An 18,428-nucleotide genomic window follows, 5' to 3' on the forward strand; every position below is an offset into this window, starting at 1 on the left:
AAAACAACTGGATGTTCAGGTGAGCTTTGAACATACCTGTTCTGCAGGATTTTCAGGATAGCTTGGTACCCAAATGCTGTGGGTTTAAAAGTAGTAGACTGGCTCTCAAGGTGTTTCTTGTAGGCAATGTCAAGTGTATTTGTGCCTACTAGTAAAAGTGGATGTGTGGTTTTGGTGTCTGGGACTACCAAAGCTAGGGTGTCCACTTCAATTGGTGAGCCAAGAAATTCAGGTGGAAAAGTCAAATTTAATTCAATGTAACCGAGGTATGGTACATTTTGGCCATTTGCACCCTCAACTTCCAACAGATTGTTCAGAGACATAATTTCATGGTCAAAGAGGTGAGTATTATAAAATGAATGTGGTACTGTAGTGACTTGCGACCCACTGTCAAGGAGGCAGCTGAAGTTGGTTCCCTTTATTTGGATTTGGCCCATGCTCTTCGTACCAATGAGACCCTTTGGCAATACAACATGCGATTCAGAGTGGGTTTTGGGACAGCTGATGGTTGCAGCTCCTGGGTGTCCCTCAGCAGGAACTGCATTTAGTTTAACTGCTGACTTGACTTTTCCTCATCCCACGCTTGTTGTTTCTGACGAAGCCGTTTCTTCTTTTGTTCCACAAGGCTTGGATTTGCTTTGTTGCTACATTGGGAAGACATATGACCATCCTCACCACAGTTAAAACAGTACCCTGGCTTTGGCCTTCCAGCGGTGTGAGGTGAGGGGTAGCTGGTCCTTGGCTTAGACTTGGTCGGTTGCACTTCTGATTTTGCATTAACAGGTGTCTTTCTGGACATGAAGGAAGACATCTGCCGTTGGAGTTGCTGAATCTGCTTTTTTAGTTCTTTCAGTTCATCATTAACTGTGTCATGACCACAGGAGCAGGTACTCTGAGACTGAATGGTCACTTTTTGTTTAGATGAATGAATATGCTTTCTCATTAGGGATTCTTTAGCAATTTGTCTGTCCTCTTCTGTTCGGAGTGACAGCAAAAGTTCAGAAAATGGGGGAGGATTGTTTTTTTTTCCCTCAAGCTGCAACTTGGAGATGACAGAGTTGTCCCAGCATCCACGGCAGAACTGTTTAAGTAAATGTGCATCTTTGTCTCTTGGTAATATTCCTCCTCTTTTTATTACTGTGCTGAGGGTAAGCTGCAATCGCTGGAGATAGGAAGATGGCCGCTCTCCAGGATTCTGGAAAATGTTTAAAAACTGAGCAAAAAGCTCCTCTCCATCTTCTACTGTCTGAAAAGCTGAATCAAGGACTTGAAGAAGAGTGGAAGGAGATGCACCAGGGCTCAAACATTTAATCAAATCTGCAGCTGGTGACAACAAACTTTCAACAATACGCCGATTTACATGCAATCTAGAAAGGCTGGGATCAGCAAGTAACAGTTCAATTTGAGATCGCCATGAGTCATAGTCTGCTTCATTGCTTGGTTTAGGAATTTTTCCTGAAAATGAGCGAAGTCTAAGTGAAGATGTGGAAAAGTCACTATTCTTGACAACATGCTCCACCACAACTCTTTGAACGTCCTGTGGAATAAGGTCATTCCTCGACAGAGGAACCCTCTTGGTTGGTGGTGGAATGTAGTGGCTGGGTCCAGGTGGCGCTCCCTGCTGATCAGTGGACGAATGGATTGGAGGGGCTGAAGAGGCTTTAGGCACAGTTGGCAACTTCGGCTGACTTTGCACAGGTTGTGCGAAGGTAAGGATGCCTTCTTTTTTCTCTTCCTCTTCTTCATCACCACCACCATCATCCTCCTCCTCATTATCACCACCATCATCGTTGTCATCATCCTCATTATCGCCATCATCACCATCTGTTGTCTCCAAATGTGTGCTGATTTGATCCATCACACCTTTCAGGACCTCCTCAAACCGTTTTCCACTTCGTTTGGCTATGTTCTTCAGCTCATCAATGTAGTCCATGGGAGGGCTGCTGCTACTCACCGAGGCTGCATACTCTGAAGCGAGAGGAGTAACACGAAATATTGCATCTTCTGTGGTTTGGGAACGGTAATTATATGGAAAAAGGGGCTGTAATGCATCTAATGTGGAATCTTCTTTAAACTCGACAATCAGGTTTTTATAGAATGTACTTTGTGGATCACTGACATGGAAAACCTCTTTTACTGCACCATAACATTGTAAACGATCAATTATCTCTTTTTCATCCTCACTGCTCTGAGTGCCAGTAACTAACACAGAACTTTGCATGTTTAAACCCAACTGAGTAACAATATCCATTTTTTTCCTTCCCACACGTCCAAAGTAACAGCACTGCGAAATTATTCAATTATTCACCCACTACTAGACTCCTGGCTAGCTCGCCACTTGTAACGCTATTGGGTAATGCGCAGGTCTGACTGCAAGATTTAGTGTTAACCACTTGGAGAATCAGAAATAGGTACGGCATGGAGTCAGGGTTGGGTGGATAATTGATGCAACTGAGGCAAAGAGCTTTGTTTATACTGCTTATTTATTGCAGTGGCAATAATAATGATAATAATGATGACAAAAAAATAAAATAAAAATAACAAAAGACTAAACAAAAATAAATTGTTCAAAAGAAGCAATGAGGGGGAAAAAGAAACCAACAAAGAAATAATAACAATCAGTAACACTTCAGAACCAAATGCAATTCAAAAAGGAGTCCAAAAGCACGGGAGAAGAGTTCTTTTCCTTTTGATACTCCCTTAGAGTTTAGTTTGTTTCCTGTGAGAAAAGTGTCTTGATTTTCCTGCGTGAAAAGTGTCTTTTGATTTCCTACCACTAGGTGGTGTGGGGTAGCTCGCCATCCTCCGTCATCAAGCAATTTGATGAAGGGGGAAAAAAAACCTGACCTAAAAGGGCCAGAAAACATACATTAAGTTCATATATAAATGTTATATTATATAAGCTAAATGGGGAAACAAAGAATTAAATACATACTGCTATGTATTGACAACAACTTCATAAAATTGGGAAAGGAAAAATAAAGGAAAAGTCCTTTTAAAAGTGCACTTCATAATTCAAGTTCAACATTTCTCAAATAAAGTAATTATCAGTCGCTACAAACAACAACTAATAAATCAAATCAATCAACTTAAGAATGTGATTGATCAGAGTAGCTACAAACAAAATCACTAGGTACCAGACTTCATTGATGCACCAGTATGTAATACAACAACAAACAAAGAAATCATGAAAATCATCAATCCAAAGTTGAAGGAGAAGCCTTTAATATCAAAGGTGTGACCTTTAACTCGGCTTTAACAGTGTGATATTTTATTAAGCAAGTAGTTAGTAAATGGACTGAACTAATGTGGGCATCTGATTGTCGAGTTGGTAGCTAATGCTACTGGCGGCGCATAGCGGGAATAACGCTCCATCATACATATGAATGAATATTTACTCACCGTCGAGGAACGGATTGTCTAAGGAGGTGGATGCATGTTAACTGGTTCATCAAAGGTATATCAGGCATCAACAAGCCCAACCTGGTGAGTATTGCAGCGGATATATTAGCGGCGCTAGCATTGCAAATATAACGTCAAGTTCAAATGGTATTTGATAACTCACCACAGATCCTTGAGTTTTAGATGTGTAATCGTTCAGCAATGAGTCGATTTGGAGAGTTCAGATTGTTTAATTAACAACCGACGCCACAACCGACAGTGAGCAGCAGCACAGTGGATACCCGGAAACACACATGAGAGTCCCAGAGGTTAAAGGGATTACTTAAAGGGAAGGTGGTTGGGGCGTGGCGGTCACGTGGGTTACACATTTCTCACTACAGAAGGGTTCAGTGAATGCGCGTATGAAACTGGTGGGTTCGGTTCCTCACAAAAGGTTAAGAACCACTGACCTAAAGAGTCCCACATTAGATCCTAACAAAAGCAAAAGGAAACAAGGTTTCACCTTTTATTGGTTCCATTTTACAGACAAGCTTTCCATGAAAACCAAGCGGTTCGGGTGGCATGCGTCAGGACGGTATAATTACATTGTTTGACTTTTTCCTCCTCCTACAGCAGCTTTTAAAAGCAGTTTAATATATAATATATGATACATACAGTGCAGGATCCTTCGTGTGGCTCTTTTTCCCTTAAATACTTTTTATTCAGTCTCTAAATCTTCTGCTTGTTCAGACTTCAAACTGCTCCTTCATCGATTCACAGGATTTATATCACAGTAAAATCAAAAACAACCAAATATTACAGTAAACATGGTGTAAATTTAAGACAAGCTGTCCAAAAACATGTGAAACAAAACGTGAATCATGGTTGAAAAAGTTATTTTTAAAAACATAAAAAATGATCTTTGTTCAACCAAACTTTAAGTGCATTTTGTATAAAAATGAAATCCCTCTGAAGGTCCAAGAACAGAAAACGGCTGAAACCGGAAGTCAGACGGCCGATGTTTAACCGAAGGTCCAGAGGAGCAGAACGTCTGCAGGAACCTGGAGAACGAGAACAAACAGACTCGTCCTGTGACCTTTAACCTTTCACAGGTCAAACTCAAGCAGCTTCTCAGCAATTTAATACATTTAAGCTTAAAAATACATCAATAATCAGGCTAAAATACTAAACTTTATCAGGTTTAATTTATTATTATGACTTAATTAATCTGATGTCGAACAAATTACCAGATAATCTTTTCCACCACAATCCCGTCTTTTCATAGGAAAGCAGAACAGTTTCTTTTTTTTGTCAAATTGTTTCTAATTCTGGCTTTAGGATTAAAACTACTTGATCAATCAGAAACATGAACATAAGGTATAACATTTTACTTCTTTGGGACAATAAAAGTTATTCTTATTCTTTATCTCCATCTTTGACAAGTTATCTCAACTTAAATTTTACAATAATGACAATAAAAAACGTATATTTATGATTTTAAATTTATCGGATCCTTTTTTTCCCCTCCAACTTGCTGAGGATCCTCTGGCGCCCCCTGGCGGCCGCCCACTTTGTAAAACACCGATTTAAACCTGCCTCTACAAACCAAATAATCTCCTGTGATGAACATGAACATCAAGTTTGTCCCTTTTTGCATCAGAATGCTTCAAACTTGTAGAAAACCTGAAACTCCTGATGTTTCACTGCTGCATGTGGACAGAAATGAAATGATTTCATCATCATCAGGAGATTCAGCTGGACATGAATTTTATGTTCACAAAATCAACCCAGCAGGGATCCATGTCGACACAGAGAGGCGGCTAAATGAAGCTTCACTCTAAGGATTCACAGTCGTCACGTTTTAGACGTTGCAGTATTGAGAGTGAAGAAATGACCATAATTCTCCCACAATGTCTGACCGTTTTTCTGCCCGTCTGTCCGTCCGGCGCTGCGTTTGGCTCAGATAATCGATTTGAATTAAATCTGGGTTTCCACATAAATTCAGTTACATTTTCGATTCCAATCACAAGGAAGCTGCTGGTTATTGATCTGGAACTGGGTACAAATAAATCAGCTAAACATCAGAGGTGTTCAAAGCGTGGCGCGGGGCCCGTTTGAGGCCCTTGGTATAACTTTGTGTGGCCCTTCAGCAAATGCAGAAGATGAAAATCGATAGCAGAACAAAAAGTTATTGAATGTGTTTTAACTTCAAACCTTTTTATTCTAACTTCTAACTTTGGAAACTCAGATCTGAAAATATTTCAGTTTCAAAATTAAACATTTTTAGAAAATCTGCAACAATTTGATCTCTAAAAAATGGACCACTTTGATGCATTAACCCTATGTAGTCGCTACTCGCCACCCGGCGTACAAGCATGTGACGCATTAATAAGGCTTCGTAATAACAGACGGCATACCGAGTTTTCATTTCGACTCTGTTGGACAGCACGGACTTCAAACTTTATAAAAGTGGTGTTTTTATATTGGTTTTGTGGTTATTTACTTCAAAATAAAGCCAGAAATAAGATCGATCATTTCCGCCTTATTTTGTGGAGTCTAAATGTACCACATTTCGAAACAACCAATGAAAATGTGTTGACGGTCTGTTGCTAGGTAGAACGGAGACACGCGGAGAGAGACGAGGGGGAGATTTGGATACGGCAAGAGACTAGCGATGCTGTGGATTTTACTGAGAGTTTCGATGGGTTTTTCAGACTATAAGTGTGTTAGTTAGAGTTCGTGGTGTGTGTAGGGGTAGTAGCAGTTTTGCTAGCTATCGCTACATGGCTTCATAGCGAGCACAGAGAAGAGAGACTGGGACGGCCATTTAGACCTCGACTGCAAAGGGTTAAAATACTACATGGAAAAGAACGACCTGCATTTTAAAAAGTGTGGCTACCACAGCTTTAGGGAGCACTGTGCTGTTCTCACCACTAGAGGTCTCTCTCTGCTGCATGATCTGAGTAAACCTCAGTAATTTGTAATCAAACGTTATTTTTATTAAACTTTTAATCCTTCTTAACATCTTAAATCTGTATTTTTGTTTTTGTTCGTCTTCAGCTGAAACTCACAGCTCAGCTCAACATCAGACACACTTTATCTGCAGCAGGAAGCGTTTTCTACCTGTTAGGAGACTTTCTGGATCAGGCATTTGTCTGGGTCGTGTTTATACTCCAGATCTTCATCAGAGTCTGAAAGCAGGACAGAAAACGGTCACTGCGACGGTCCAAACAGATTTAACAGAAACACAACCACATCCAGGAGGCTGAAGGGAAAGTTCTGGTTCTTTTCCCTGTAAAGGTCAGAAGTAAATGTTAGCTAGGATAAGTGACCTGCTAGAGACTCGGGTGGAGAGTAAAACTGCCCGTCGGACAGCGGACCAGGACCCATGAGAGGGGCGCGCTCCACGGCGTCCAGGAACGACTGATATCCTGCAGACGGGACAAACGAGGTCAGCAGGTCAGACGTTCATGTGATGGTTGTTAGTCTGACCGGCGGACTCACGGCTTTCGTCCTCGTTCTCCTGCGGCAGCACCTTGAAGTCGAGCAGCCAGGTCTCGATCCAGGCCAGGACGAAGGAGACGATGGGCAGCAGGTAACCGAAGGCGCCCTGCAGGAGCAGCTGCACTCAAACACACCAACAAACCGGTTAGCAGGAACTTACTCAAGTTTTTAAACTCAACTTCACACGTTTTCTGAGGTTTTTTTTAACATTCATCATAAAATCTAGACGATTTGATGGTTTTATCACCTGAAAGTTCCACAAAATTTAAAACAATGAATTTTGGCTTCTAAATCAGCACTGATGCAAAACGCTACTTACCTGTTAGCTTAGCATCTGGACAAACATATAAGCTGCTGTATAAAATGTGGAAGATTCAGATTCTGAGCTAATCTCACTTTAAGGTCCAGGATTTTAGTTTTTTTTTATGTCTGTAAATGGTCATAAAATGTCAGACTTAATCTAAATATATTAGAATATAACATTTAGTATTTATTTAAATTGGTTTAACACAGAGAGCTTTAATAAAGGTTGAGATTTTCTTTGGTAAAAACTGAAATAAGTCGCATGTTCAGCAGGTTATAACAGAAACAGACTCTTTATTAAACCTGATTCTGTAATTATTATACCTGATCAATTATTTCTAAAAATATTTGCATGAAGTTTTGGAAGCTTTATTCTTCCTCTCACCTTTGATAAAATGACTTTAACAATCAGGAAAGCACAGCTGACAGCAGTGGTTATCTGCACAATGAGAAAAACACACAGTCTAACATCTATATGGATCCTTCAAGCTTTTTGCAAGAACTTAAAATTAAAATAATTCAATAAAATCAACAAATATAGAAAATATGAAACACAAAACTGGACAAAAACCGTAAACATCCTTACTTCCTTTTAGATGCGGCTAAAAAAAACCAAAGTTGTACTTAGTTTGTTTGGATCTTTTCTCCATATACGTTGTGTAAAATAATCTGATTCTGTTCTAATTTAAATGAAGGATGAAAAACTTTATTAAAAGGCAGAAACACTCACAGCGACGGCCCACCAGTGGCGCAGCTTGCAGATGGCGTAGGCCAGGATGAGAGCTGCAAACCTGATGACGGCCAGCAGCTGGAAATCGGGAGGCGATCAGATTAAACATGGAGTAAAAGATAATAAAAGACAAAACAGAGACGGACTTACAAAGATGTCAAAGAAAGAGGCATGGTAGTCGTAGTGCAGCACTTCCTTCTCCAGCTGCGCCTGAACGCCTCCGTTCACCTGCAGCGGGAGAAACGGAAACATGTTCAAATCGTGTTCAATTATTAACATTTTCATCATATTACATGTAAAAGTTTGGCTCCAACCAAAAGCATCACTCATAAATGAACCAGCACTAATTAAAAAGTATAACAAACATGTTTAAAGTCCACAGCTTTTCAAAACAGAGGAAATGTTTTCATCTAGAGCTGAAACTAACGATGAGCATTCAGACGATAAATCCATAATTCTGCTGATTTTTAATTAAACCACCTGACTTTTCATACAATATTAGAAATACATTAAAATATGCAAATAAATAAGAAAAACATGTTATTGCCTAAAATACAATAACATAACATTAATTTCGTTTAATCTTAATCATCTGTAGGAAAAGATGAATCTGCAGATAAATTAATATTTCTAACAGCATCATGTACGGCTGATCTGAGGATTATTTTCTGATCTGTGGATTATTTTTCAGATTAACCAGTTAATTTATTTAGGCAATTTGAAGCAGGTGAAGTGAAAACGAGCTCTGGGTAAAACATTTTTAGACAGTTTTAAACATTTTTTTAATGTAAAATCTACATTTATTTTGTACAGTTTTGGTTTAATTTCTGCTCTGGGTGTTTTGAACTGGGAGGAAGCTGGAGCACCCAGAGAGGAAATGCAAACTGTGGGCCGGGATTCGAACCCAGAACCTTCCTGCTGCAGGGCAGCAGAGCCACCAGCTGCTGGAAGAGGAAGCAGCAGGTCAAAAAGTCACTAAAACTGTTTATAACAGAAGTAAATTCACTTCTGTCTGATGAGTCACTGCTGACGTCCAAACAAATCAAAAACAGAAGCCATTTTGTGTTTTTTACGTGTTGGAGGTTGAACCAGCTCTAACTGGATCTTTTTAAGAGTCTGACAAAAAAAAAAACTTTCCTCAATCTGAGCTGACCTCTGACCGTGACCTGCTCAGATCACGGTCAGAGGTCAGAGGTCAGAAACCCTGACCTCCTTCTATCCAAACCTGCGTTTATTACAGCGAAGCTATAAACCAACCAGGCAAACAGAAACTCAGCCTGTTCCTGGATGTGTGTCCAGTAAATTATTTACTTACTAAAATGACTTTTAATTATATAAACTGACCTTTTTGCACATCATGGACTTCCATGACTTCGACTCTGAAGGTTTTATGTGTTTCAGACGAAATAAAACAGCAGAAAACTGAACTTTAAATCGTTCGCTTCAGTTTCTCACAGTTCAGCTGCAGGATCAGTTACAATCAGTGATTCTTCAATTTGTTCCACGTTAAAAAGCTTTGAAAATGTTTCCTGCACAACAACAAAGTTGGCCTGTCACAAAAAGCAATAAATTAATTGCATTTTTTTTTCTCTCTACCAAAAACCAGCAAACGACTTCAGTCTTGAACTTTGGTCTCATTCTGCTCTTTTTTTCTGAACGATAATTTGGTTTACAGAAACTTCATGATTATTTTTGTTTTCTGTTTATTTTCAGTATTTAAAATGATCTTTGAGAATGTGTTCTAGTATTATTATGCCATTACCGTTATATTACTTGAAAATAATCTTAAAACAACAACATTATTATTTATATCAATACCATCTTTTCTTCTGGCAGTCAAAAATTAACTCCAGTTTAACTGGATAAAATTTAAGCTTCAGTTTTAAATCTGTTAAAGTCTCTTTGGAAAGTTTTCGCTCAAAAGCAACAAAATAATTAGTTTAAATTTTAGGACACGCAGTGCAAAAACACTCGTCTTACGTTTAGCTCAATAATCCAGAGCAGAGTGATGAACAAGAGGTCAAAGGTGACGAAGAGGCAGAACGTCCTCCGAACGTCTGAGATGCATTTCTTCTCCCCGGCTTCGTACGACTCCACCCGGGCAGACAGCGGCGTGCTGCTGACCGAGCCCGGCCCTCTGCCGGTCAGCCGCGAGTCGACGCTGCTGCACCTGCTGTCCATCGCTGGCCCCGCCCCCGGACCGGCCAGGCCCCGCCCACTGCTCAGAACGGCGTTCTCACAGGCCGCAGCGCTGGGTCATGTGGCTGTTTGCAGTCAGATTGTGGAGGAAAACGGCATCACAGCATCTGGAAGAATACACATCTTTAATTTGTTTGTTTTTTGTCAGAGTATACATTTAAATTCTTCATAGTTCAGCTGAGTTGTGGTGTACCACAGGGACGTGTCCTCGGTCCCCTTCCATACCTTTCACATGTTTTCTTTTAGTCATTTCAGTGATAACCAGAGGATACATTTCCATTTTCATACAAATGATAAATACATCCATCCATCCATCCATTTTCTTGCACCCTTGTCCCTCAGTGGGGTCGGGAGGGTTGCTGGTTCCTCTCCAGCTAACGTTTCGGGCGAGAGGCGGGGTTCACCCTGGACAGGTCGCCAGTCTGTCGCAGGGCAACACAGAGACACACAGCCATGCACACACACACTCACACCTAGGGGCAATTTAGACAGACCAATTAACCTGACAGTCATGTTTTTGGACTGTGGGAGGAAACCGGAGTACCTGGAGAAAACCCACCATGCACAGGGAGAACATGCAAACTCCATGCAGAAAGACCGGGGCCAGGAATCGAACCCAGAACCTTCTTGCTGCAAGGCAACAGTTCTACCAACTGCGCCACTGTGCAGCCTGATAAATAAATGTATATGCCAAAACAAAAACTACCTGCAGTTAGTATCCGTCTTTCTGAGATGAAATACTGAAAGATTCCTGGTGTTTGTATAACTGACAGTCTGTTACACTCGGTTTGATTAGGGACCACAAACAAAACCAAACATTTCCAGGTCTGATGTCCAGACAGAAGAGAGAAACAGCAGATCATCTTTAGGGACAATTATGGGATATTTAGTCTACAAAACAAATCAACTCAGAACAAGGCGAAATGTTCAAATATTTTATTTCGTCTCAAGATAATCTTAAATTTAGAAACATTTAGCTAAAACACTGCAACTCTGACAGAAAAGAAACAAAATATCATCCGTCAGGTCAGAGATATTTCTGCAGTTCTGCTTGGAAACTTACTTAAAACTATTGATGTGCATTTCCCTCAAACACATGTTACTAATCAGTTTCTGTTTGAGTTATAATGTAAAAATTAATAAACATGCAATAGCTTTGAAAGTAACATAAATATTTTGAATATTTCAAACTTTATAGTTTAGTCTTTTAAACTAAGCAGCAGTATTGTTGCTGTAAAAACTGTTCAGCAGCAATAAGCTTAAAATTTTAACTTTTGGAGTAAATACAGCTTCTGTTTCAAAATAAAAGCTGCTGCTGCCCTCATGCTGCTCTCTTCACTACTAAAACTAGTGAGTCACTTCTTCAATTTAATATTTTAAAGTTATTCAGAAACCCAATACAGCAATCATAGCTACTGTTTTACCTCAGCTAATGTCATTTAAATTAACCTTAAATAAATATAGCCTTTAACAGCAATTTCCTCAAAGCTGCAGTTTCACCGAGTTTAACTAGGACATTTATATTTTACATGAAAAGTGAAAGTATCTTTTCCTGTGACCCAGGAAGAAATTAGCAGAGCTGAAACTCCTCTGCTGTATTTGCTCAGCGCCTTGGGGAAGTGAAACTAACTCTACGTTTGCGTTTACTGTTAGTAGTTTTCATACAAAGTAACAGGAAACATGTTTCAAACTCCAACAGTGTTTTGTTTCCTTCAGGTTCACAAAATCCACATTTTACACAAAATCTGAGACAAAAGCTTCAATTTTTTTTGTTTTTGCATAATTAAGAAAACTAAGACTTTTTAAAGTCCTAGAAAAACCAAACCTGTCGAGATCTGAATGAAACCAAACCCAGAGATAAAATCAGGGCAATAAATCGGTTTTAAGTCCACAGGCTGATTTTCTCTCTCATTATGAACAGAGTCAGTCTGCAGCTTCCTCTTCACTTCCCTCTCAACCTGCAACGTTACGTTTTAACCGGTTCAACTCTGACAGGGCCAACAACATTCATTATTATTAATTTAGGAGAAAATAAATCAATATCATGGATCCAAATGTGCTCAGTTATTGTTGATTACAGCTGTAATATGAATCGTTGAGGTTTGACACCAACATTTCAGCCATTTTTACTTCTAAACATGCTATAAATTTAACAGAGTACCACAGTTGGGCTCTTTTATTCTAATGTTTTCAGATAATTTGAGTGTCTGAGAGACAAAAGTTCAGGAATAGAACAGGTAAGCAGCTTTCCCAGCATCTGATGACATAATTAAATATTCCCCAGTGTGGGAAGTTGGTGTTAATGAATTCATGTGATGAATTCGTTGCTACTGACAGGAAATACGACCTCAAACTTCTCGTTTGTGGCTGTATTCAGTCTTAAAACACGTGCTGAGCTTTTTGTGGGAAATAAAAAGCGTTTCAGTTGCAGGTCGGTTGATAAAAACGAGGTGCAGAGCTAGAAAATACGGACTGAAGTACAGATATTTATTCCCATGTTTATTTTTGCACGACATAATAAATGTGAACTTTTTGAAAGAAAAAACGTTTTTAGGAACATTAATAATAAACAAGCCAAACATTTTTTTAAATATATTTTTTATAGCAGCTTTTGAGATGAGTCAGGAGGGACACACACCTCCAAATTGCACCTTACCCAGAGGTGCTGGTTTCAGACAGACTGAAGGAAATCGTCAAAGAAAACTTCTACCATCATATCCAAAAGTAGTAAGAGCATATAAAACGTGAGCAGAAGCTTGTAGAGATTTATACATATATATATAAAACAAAAAACATTGGAGTTGAAAGAGTTTAGACTCGTTCTGGTGACGACTCTGAATGTCCTCAGACTGCTGCAGATAGAGCTGCACTAAAGCAAACGCTGATCTAAAACATTTGAGGAGGAAATGATCCCAGTAAGGAGGATGGTAGTGCAGGTGGAACTGGTTTGATCAAGCAGCTACTTCAACGTCAGGAACAAAACCGGATTGTCAGAAAAACATGAAAATAACTGGATGGAGGAGGAAGAAAGTAAAAAGACTGAAACACAACAACAAGTACAACAGCACCGATTTTCACTTTTAATATTATTACCTTAAGAGTTTTCTATTTAATGCCAGCGAAATAATATTAAAACACGGTGGTGTGAAATGATATTATAACACACATTGACTATTTTCATCTCTTCAATAATATACTAAATAGGCAATATTTTAATAAAGCAAGTAGCCAAATCGTTGTAGGAAAGGAATCAGTAAATCATTGTTGATCCAAAATATGAACACAATCTTGAACAGTTGCTGTTTTAAACAACAGGTACATATTTTTACAACTTTTTGGGGGGTTATTGTCCTCTTTTTTTTTCCCCAAAGGAAAAAAAAACACAAGAGATGAGAAATGCTGACTGGATACAAAAATATTTGTCCATAAAAGCCTCTAATTGAAATTCGACACATTCATGAATTGAGGACCGGTGGGCCAGACAAAATCATCCACAGGGCTGCAAATGGCCCCTGGGCCACAGTTTGGACATCCCTGCTTTAAGAGATGACTACATGACCTCAAGAGCCTCAAACTTAAACATAATTGTAAAAAATGTAATACATTAAGATTAAATATATTAACTTTATCTCACGCCTCAGCCTTCCAGGATGTGTCTGGACACGCCTGCTTCACCAGAACCTTGAAAAACATTTTTACTGGGAGGGAAAAGATTATATAATTAAAACTGAGCTTTCAGTATTCATGTAAACAAACTCTTTGAAAGTCTATACAGACTCAGATGTTTTAGATCAGGTTTAAAAATTAGGTTTATTTACATCTTCAGCAGCTGACGGACATAAACAAGCTGACAAGGCCTCTAAAAAAACGTAACACTCCGGAATGTCTCTTTAAACGGTCATCTGAGTCACCTGGCCAGGTAGGAAAACAAAAAGCGACAAAATAAACAGATAAAGGACATTAACAACCCCTGAGCAGCTGTCAGGCCGTTTTTACCTGCATCACTGGGTTCATCTGACAACTAGCTAGCAAGAGAGCTCCTCCCGGTTTCCTTTAAATCTAATATTTGACTCCGTCACAAGTCTTACCTCTTCTAGACGCTCAGACAAGGTTTAATGTTCTCTGGATAAAAAAAGTCGGACGTGTTTTTGCGGCTGATTTCAGGCTCGGAGACGCGGATAAGTCATCCGTTTCCTCTTCGTCTGTTGCTCTGGAAGGATGGAAGTCATGCTAGCCATAGACATAATATCAGAGTAGACCCCGCATTGGCTGCTCCGGCGCAGGAAATACGGCGGCCATCTTGGAGCGGTACTCCCTTCTACTTTGCTCAATCAAAACAGCAGAAGATGCCTCTGCACTGAGGGATATTGTTGTTTGGATCTATGGATTATTGATGTGAGGGCTCCACAGACAACATTTCACAAGTAAGATGGACATATTATTGTGTATATATTGTGATTATAATATTACTTTACTGTATTTATGTCCACCGGCGAGATACCAGCTAATATTAGCTACAGTGCTTGGTGTAATACGGGTTCAGCCGCTATGAAGGCTAACTGAGATTCTGTAAATCTAAAAAATGAATAATTCTCTAACATTGACTTAGATTATCTGACACAATATTAGAAATTAAACAATGTAACACATATTATAAAACTTATGTGTTATAATATTCACCAGCAAAGTTTACACAGGTGGTAAAGACTATTATTTATATGTAATTCTTTCACTAGTAAGATACATCCCAAATCTTCCGTTTTTGTTTTGAAAGTTTCATAAAAACACGATGTGAGGAAAAAGAAGGAGAATCTATAAAGAGAGACAGTTTCACTGCAGCACGGATGAATCACATCGGATTTTGAACGGAATCTCTCTGAAGCTAGAACTTGTCGGCTGAAAAAATAAATAAATAAATTTAAAAAATTAAATTATAGATATATATATATATATATATATATATATATATATATATATATATATCATACTTCGATATCAGAATATTCCATTCCTATTCTATTCTTATAGCCACTAATCATATTTAAATATGCTCAACTATGTATTAAAAACATACTTAAATAATACAATTGTTTATAAATGTAGCTTTGATAGATGTATGAATATGGTTTCCAGTAACAAAAAAGCGTGTTATGATCGATTAAACGCGCTGATACGTCATTGTGCTGCTAAACACATAATGCTGAGTGGAGTGGTGGACCGCTCCAAGATGGCCGCCCTAAATCTCGTCAGCGACAATGGGCGAGAGCGGTCCATGAGGTCCATCCTTATGTCTATGATGCCAGGAGTCAGGTTGGAGCAAAGCATTCTGGGAATTGAAGTCTGCAGCTGGAACTTAAAAAGGCCAAGAGGCAGAGCCCTCTGGTGGAGAATAACTACTATTTATTTATTTATCCATCCATTTTCTTGCACCCTTTTTCCCTCAGTGGGGTCAGGAGGTGCTGGTGCCCATCTCCAGCCAACGTTTCGGGCGAGAGGCGGGGTCACCCTGGACAGGTCGCCAGTCTGTCGCAGGGCAACACAGAGACACACAGGACACACAACCATGCACACACACGCACACTCACACCTAGGGACAATTTGGAGAGGCCAATTAACCTGACAGTCATGTTTTTGGACTGTAGGAGGAAACCGGAGTACCCAGAGAAAACCCACCATGCACAGGGAGAACATGCAAACTCCATGCAGAAAGACCGGGGCAGGGAATTGAACCCAGAACCTTCTTGCTGCAAGGCAACAGCTCTACCAACTGCGCCACTGTGCAGCCTTTTATTTATTTATTTATTTATTTATTTATTTATTTAGCTATATATTCATTTGCTGATTTATTTTATGTATTATTTATTTTTATTTAATGGAGAGAAAAACTCACCTAGCATACAATTATCCATCCTCTGTTTCCATCAGTTTGAGTTCAGGGCTCTATCTGTAAGAAGTCATTTGTTTCCAGCGGGAAAAAAAACATTCAAAGCCAAACTAAATGACCACATCTACCTGTGGCATGAAAAAATGTTTTAATCTGCGCACAAATTGTTGATATTGTTAATTCATGAATGTGTTACATTTTATGGTTGGTGAGCCGAAGGAAAATTGGTAGACAATAGAGTTTTATTTTATCTTTATCTCTGATGTGGCTCTCATTAAAACAATTTAAAAATAAAGTAGATGATGATAATAATACATTTGTTATGTTAGTTGAATGTTAATGTTAATGTTATTTAAAATAGCATAACTTTATATATGTTTTCGATCATTAACACAATTTAAATCAGAACTTAAAATACTCAGTGCTTGAGGAACTTTTATACTGAATACTTTCTAGCTCATGCTTACGTCATTTCCTGTTCCGGTTCAACAATACATCTGTTTTTTAAAGAGAGGTTGGATAAGAGGCAGCGCTGTACTTCAACCAATGCGGTTATTTCTCACATGAAAGTAAAACACCACAATGACAAGATGGTGCCCGTTCCAGGAATGTCAAATGTACAATGTAAATGTACAAATTTATTTGTAATCATGTTATTTTATTGAAGAAAGAAACAGAACAGCAGACATTTATTTTTTCTGATCTAAATATAAAGAATTTAGAAGAAAACAGCATCAGTTCTAAGTTGATAAGGTCCCGATTACACAACAACGATTTCTGGTGAAAACGGAAAAGTTTTGTTGCATTTGTACTGTACATTTACAGGAAACCACCGAATGTTTTCTCTGACAACGGCACAGATTGAAAACGGGTTCCAGAGTGCGATGTTTCTGAAACGTACCGGTGTCCGTTGTTAATTTTTTTATATTTTGGCATCAAGAACATTATATTTTTGACTGATTTTCTGCATTTCATTTTTTCCTTTAATAGAAAATGCAAACTAAGAAAAATAGGAAAACCTAATCTTAAAAGTACGGTTAAGCATTTCTGCTGTGGATGAGATTGAGTAAGAACTTCACGGAAAAAGATTCCTCCCTGAAGAAGTATGGGAGAAAAACAGCACAAGAAGTCTCTGACTCCAAACATTTATGAGTTTTAAAGGTTTATTCCTCCTACAGGGGCCTGGTCCACATTACATAACTATAAATAAAGTTTTCTCTTCTGATTATGTTTCTGGATATCACTGTTCCTAAATATTCACTTCTAGTTTAACCCTTACTGAAACTATAGTAGAATCAGAACATTGTTAGGCAGTATTCAATTTTTTTGTTATATTTAGACATAATTTTAAAGCCTGAAGGGATAAAGAAAAAGTCTTAAAGGTGTGTTTGAGAGCAGGAAGGCTTTGATTCCAGGAAGAGGAGGGTTCTTAATATGAAATAGTTTAAAGTTTAAGTTATTGAGTAACAAAATCTCCATCCATCCATCCATTTTCTTGCACCCTTTTTCCCTCAGTGGGGTCGGGAGGGGTGCTGGTGCCCATCTCCAGCCAACGTTTCGGGTGAGAGGCGGGGTCACCCTGGACAGGTCGCAGGGCAACACAGAGACACACAGGACACACAACCATGCACACACACACCTAGGGACAATTTGGAGAGGCCAATTAACCTGACAGTCATGTTTTTGGACTGTGGGAGGAAACTGGAGTACCCAGAGAAAACCCACCATGCACAGGGAGAACATGCAAACTCCATGCAGAAAGACCCCAGGCCGGGAATTGAACCCAGAACCTTCTTGCTGCAAGGCAACAGCTCTACCAACTGCGCCACTGTGCAGCCACACTGTAAAAAAAATTCTGTTGTTTTTACAAAAAAAATCTGGCAGCTGTGGTTGCCAGAATAATTCTGTAGAAAACACAGTGAACATGTAAACTGTTTTACTGACCAAACAGTAATTATAACAGTGTTAAATTGTGAAATAAACAGATTATCCCATAGTTTTGCACAAATTTTAACTGTGATTTGAAAAGGTTTATTTTGGTAATAAAACAGTTTTATCAAGTAATTTTAACCAACTTTTTCTGATGAATTATCATAATAATGCTGTTATTTTACACTTTTTTCCCAGTAAGATTTACTCAGTTTTTGTTTGTTGTACAAAAAAAACTTCATTTAGTCCTACTGATAAATTACCTTTAAATAACGGATTAGAACTGTTAAAATGTCAATTTAAAACATTGTATTAATACTTTCTGAAAAACTGAAATTTGCTTTAATTTTTTACTTTTTACTAAGAATTATATATTTAAATATCTATAAGCATGAAATTTCAACAAACATTTCTCACTTAAAGGAAACTTTAAAACACAAGGAAGCCCAATATAAATTGTATCTATGATAACCTTAAAAAAATAAACATACACTTGCA

The 18,428-nt window shown here is 38.6% G+C and overlaps 1 protein-coding gene across 1 annotated transcript; it reads right to left on the reverse strand.

The window, feature by feature from the left end:
• Positions 1 to 3,893: 3,893 nt before the first annotated feature.
• stard3nl (STARD3 N-terminal like) lies at positions 3,894 to 14,378 on the reverse strand. Its single transcript, XM_008434804.3, has 9 exons — positions 14,206 to 14,378; positions 9,899 to 10,224; positions 8,069 to 8,146; positions 7,919 to 7,996; positions 7,574 to 7,627; positions 6,886 to 7,003; positions 6,714 to 6,812; positions 6,505 to 6,572; positions 3,894 to 4,442 (listed from the first exon to the last, which is right to left on the reverse strand). Exons 2-8 carry the CDS (start codon positions 10,097 to 10,099, stop codon positions 6,508 to 6,510), a joined length of 693 nt encoding a protein of 230 aa, XP_008433026.1. The 5' UTR covers positions 10,100 to 10,224; positions 14,206 to 14,378; the 3' UTR covers positions 3,894 to 4,442; positions 6,505 to 6,507.
• Positions 14,379 to 18,428: the final 4,050 nt, after the last annotated feature.

Source organism: Poecilia reticulata, chromosome 17 (assembly GCF_904066995.2).
Source record: "Poecilia reticulata chromosome 17, P_reticulata-male-v2, whole genome shotgun sequence".
NCBI lineage: Eukaryota > Metazoa > Chordata > Actinopteri > Cyprinodontiformes > Poeciliidae > Poecilia > Poecilia reticulata.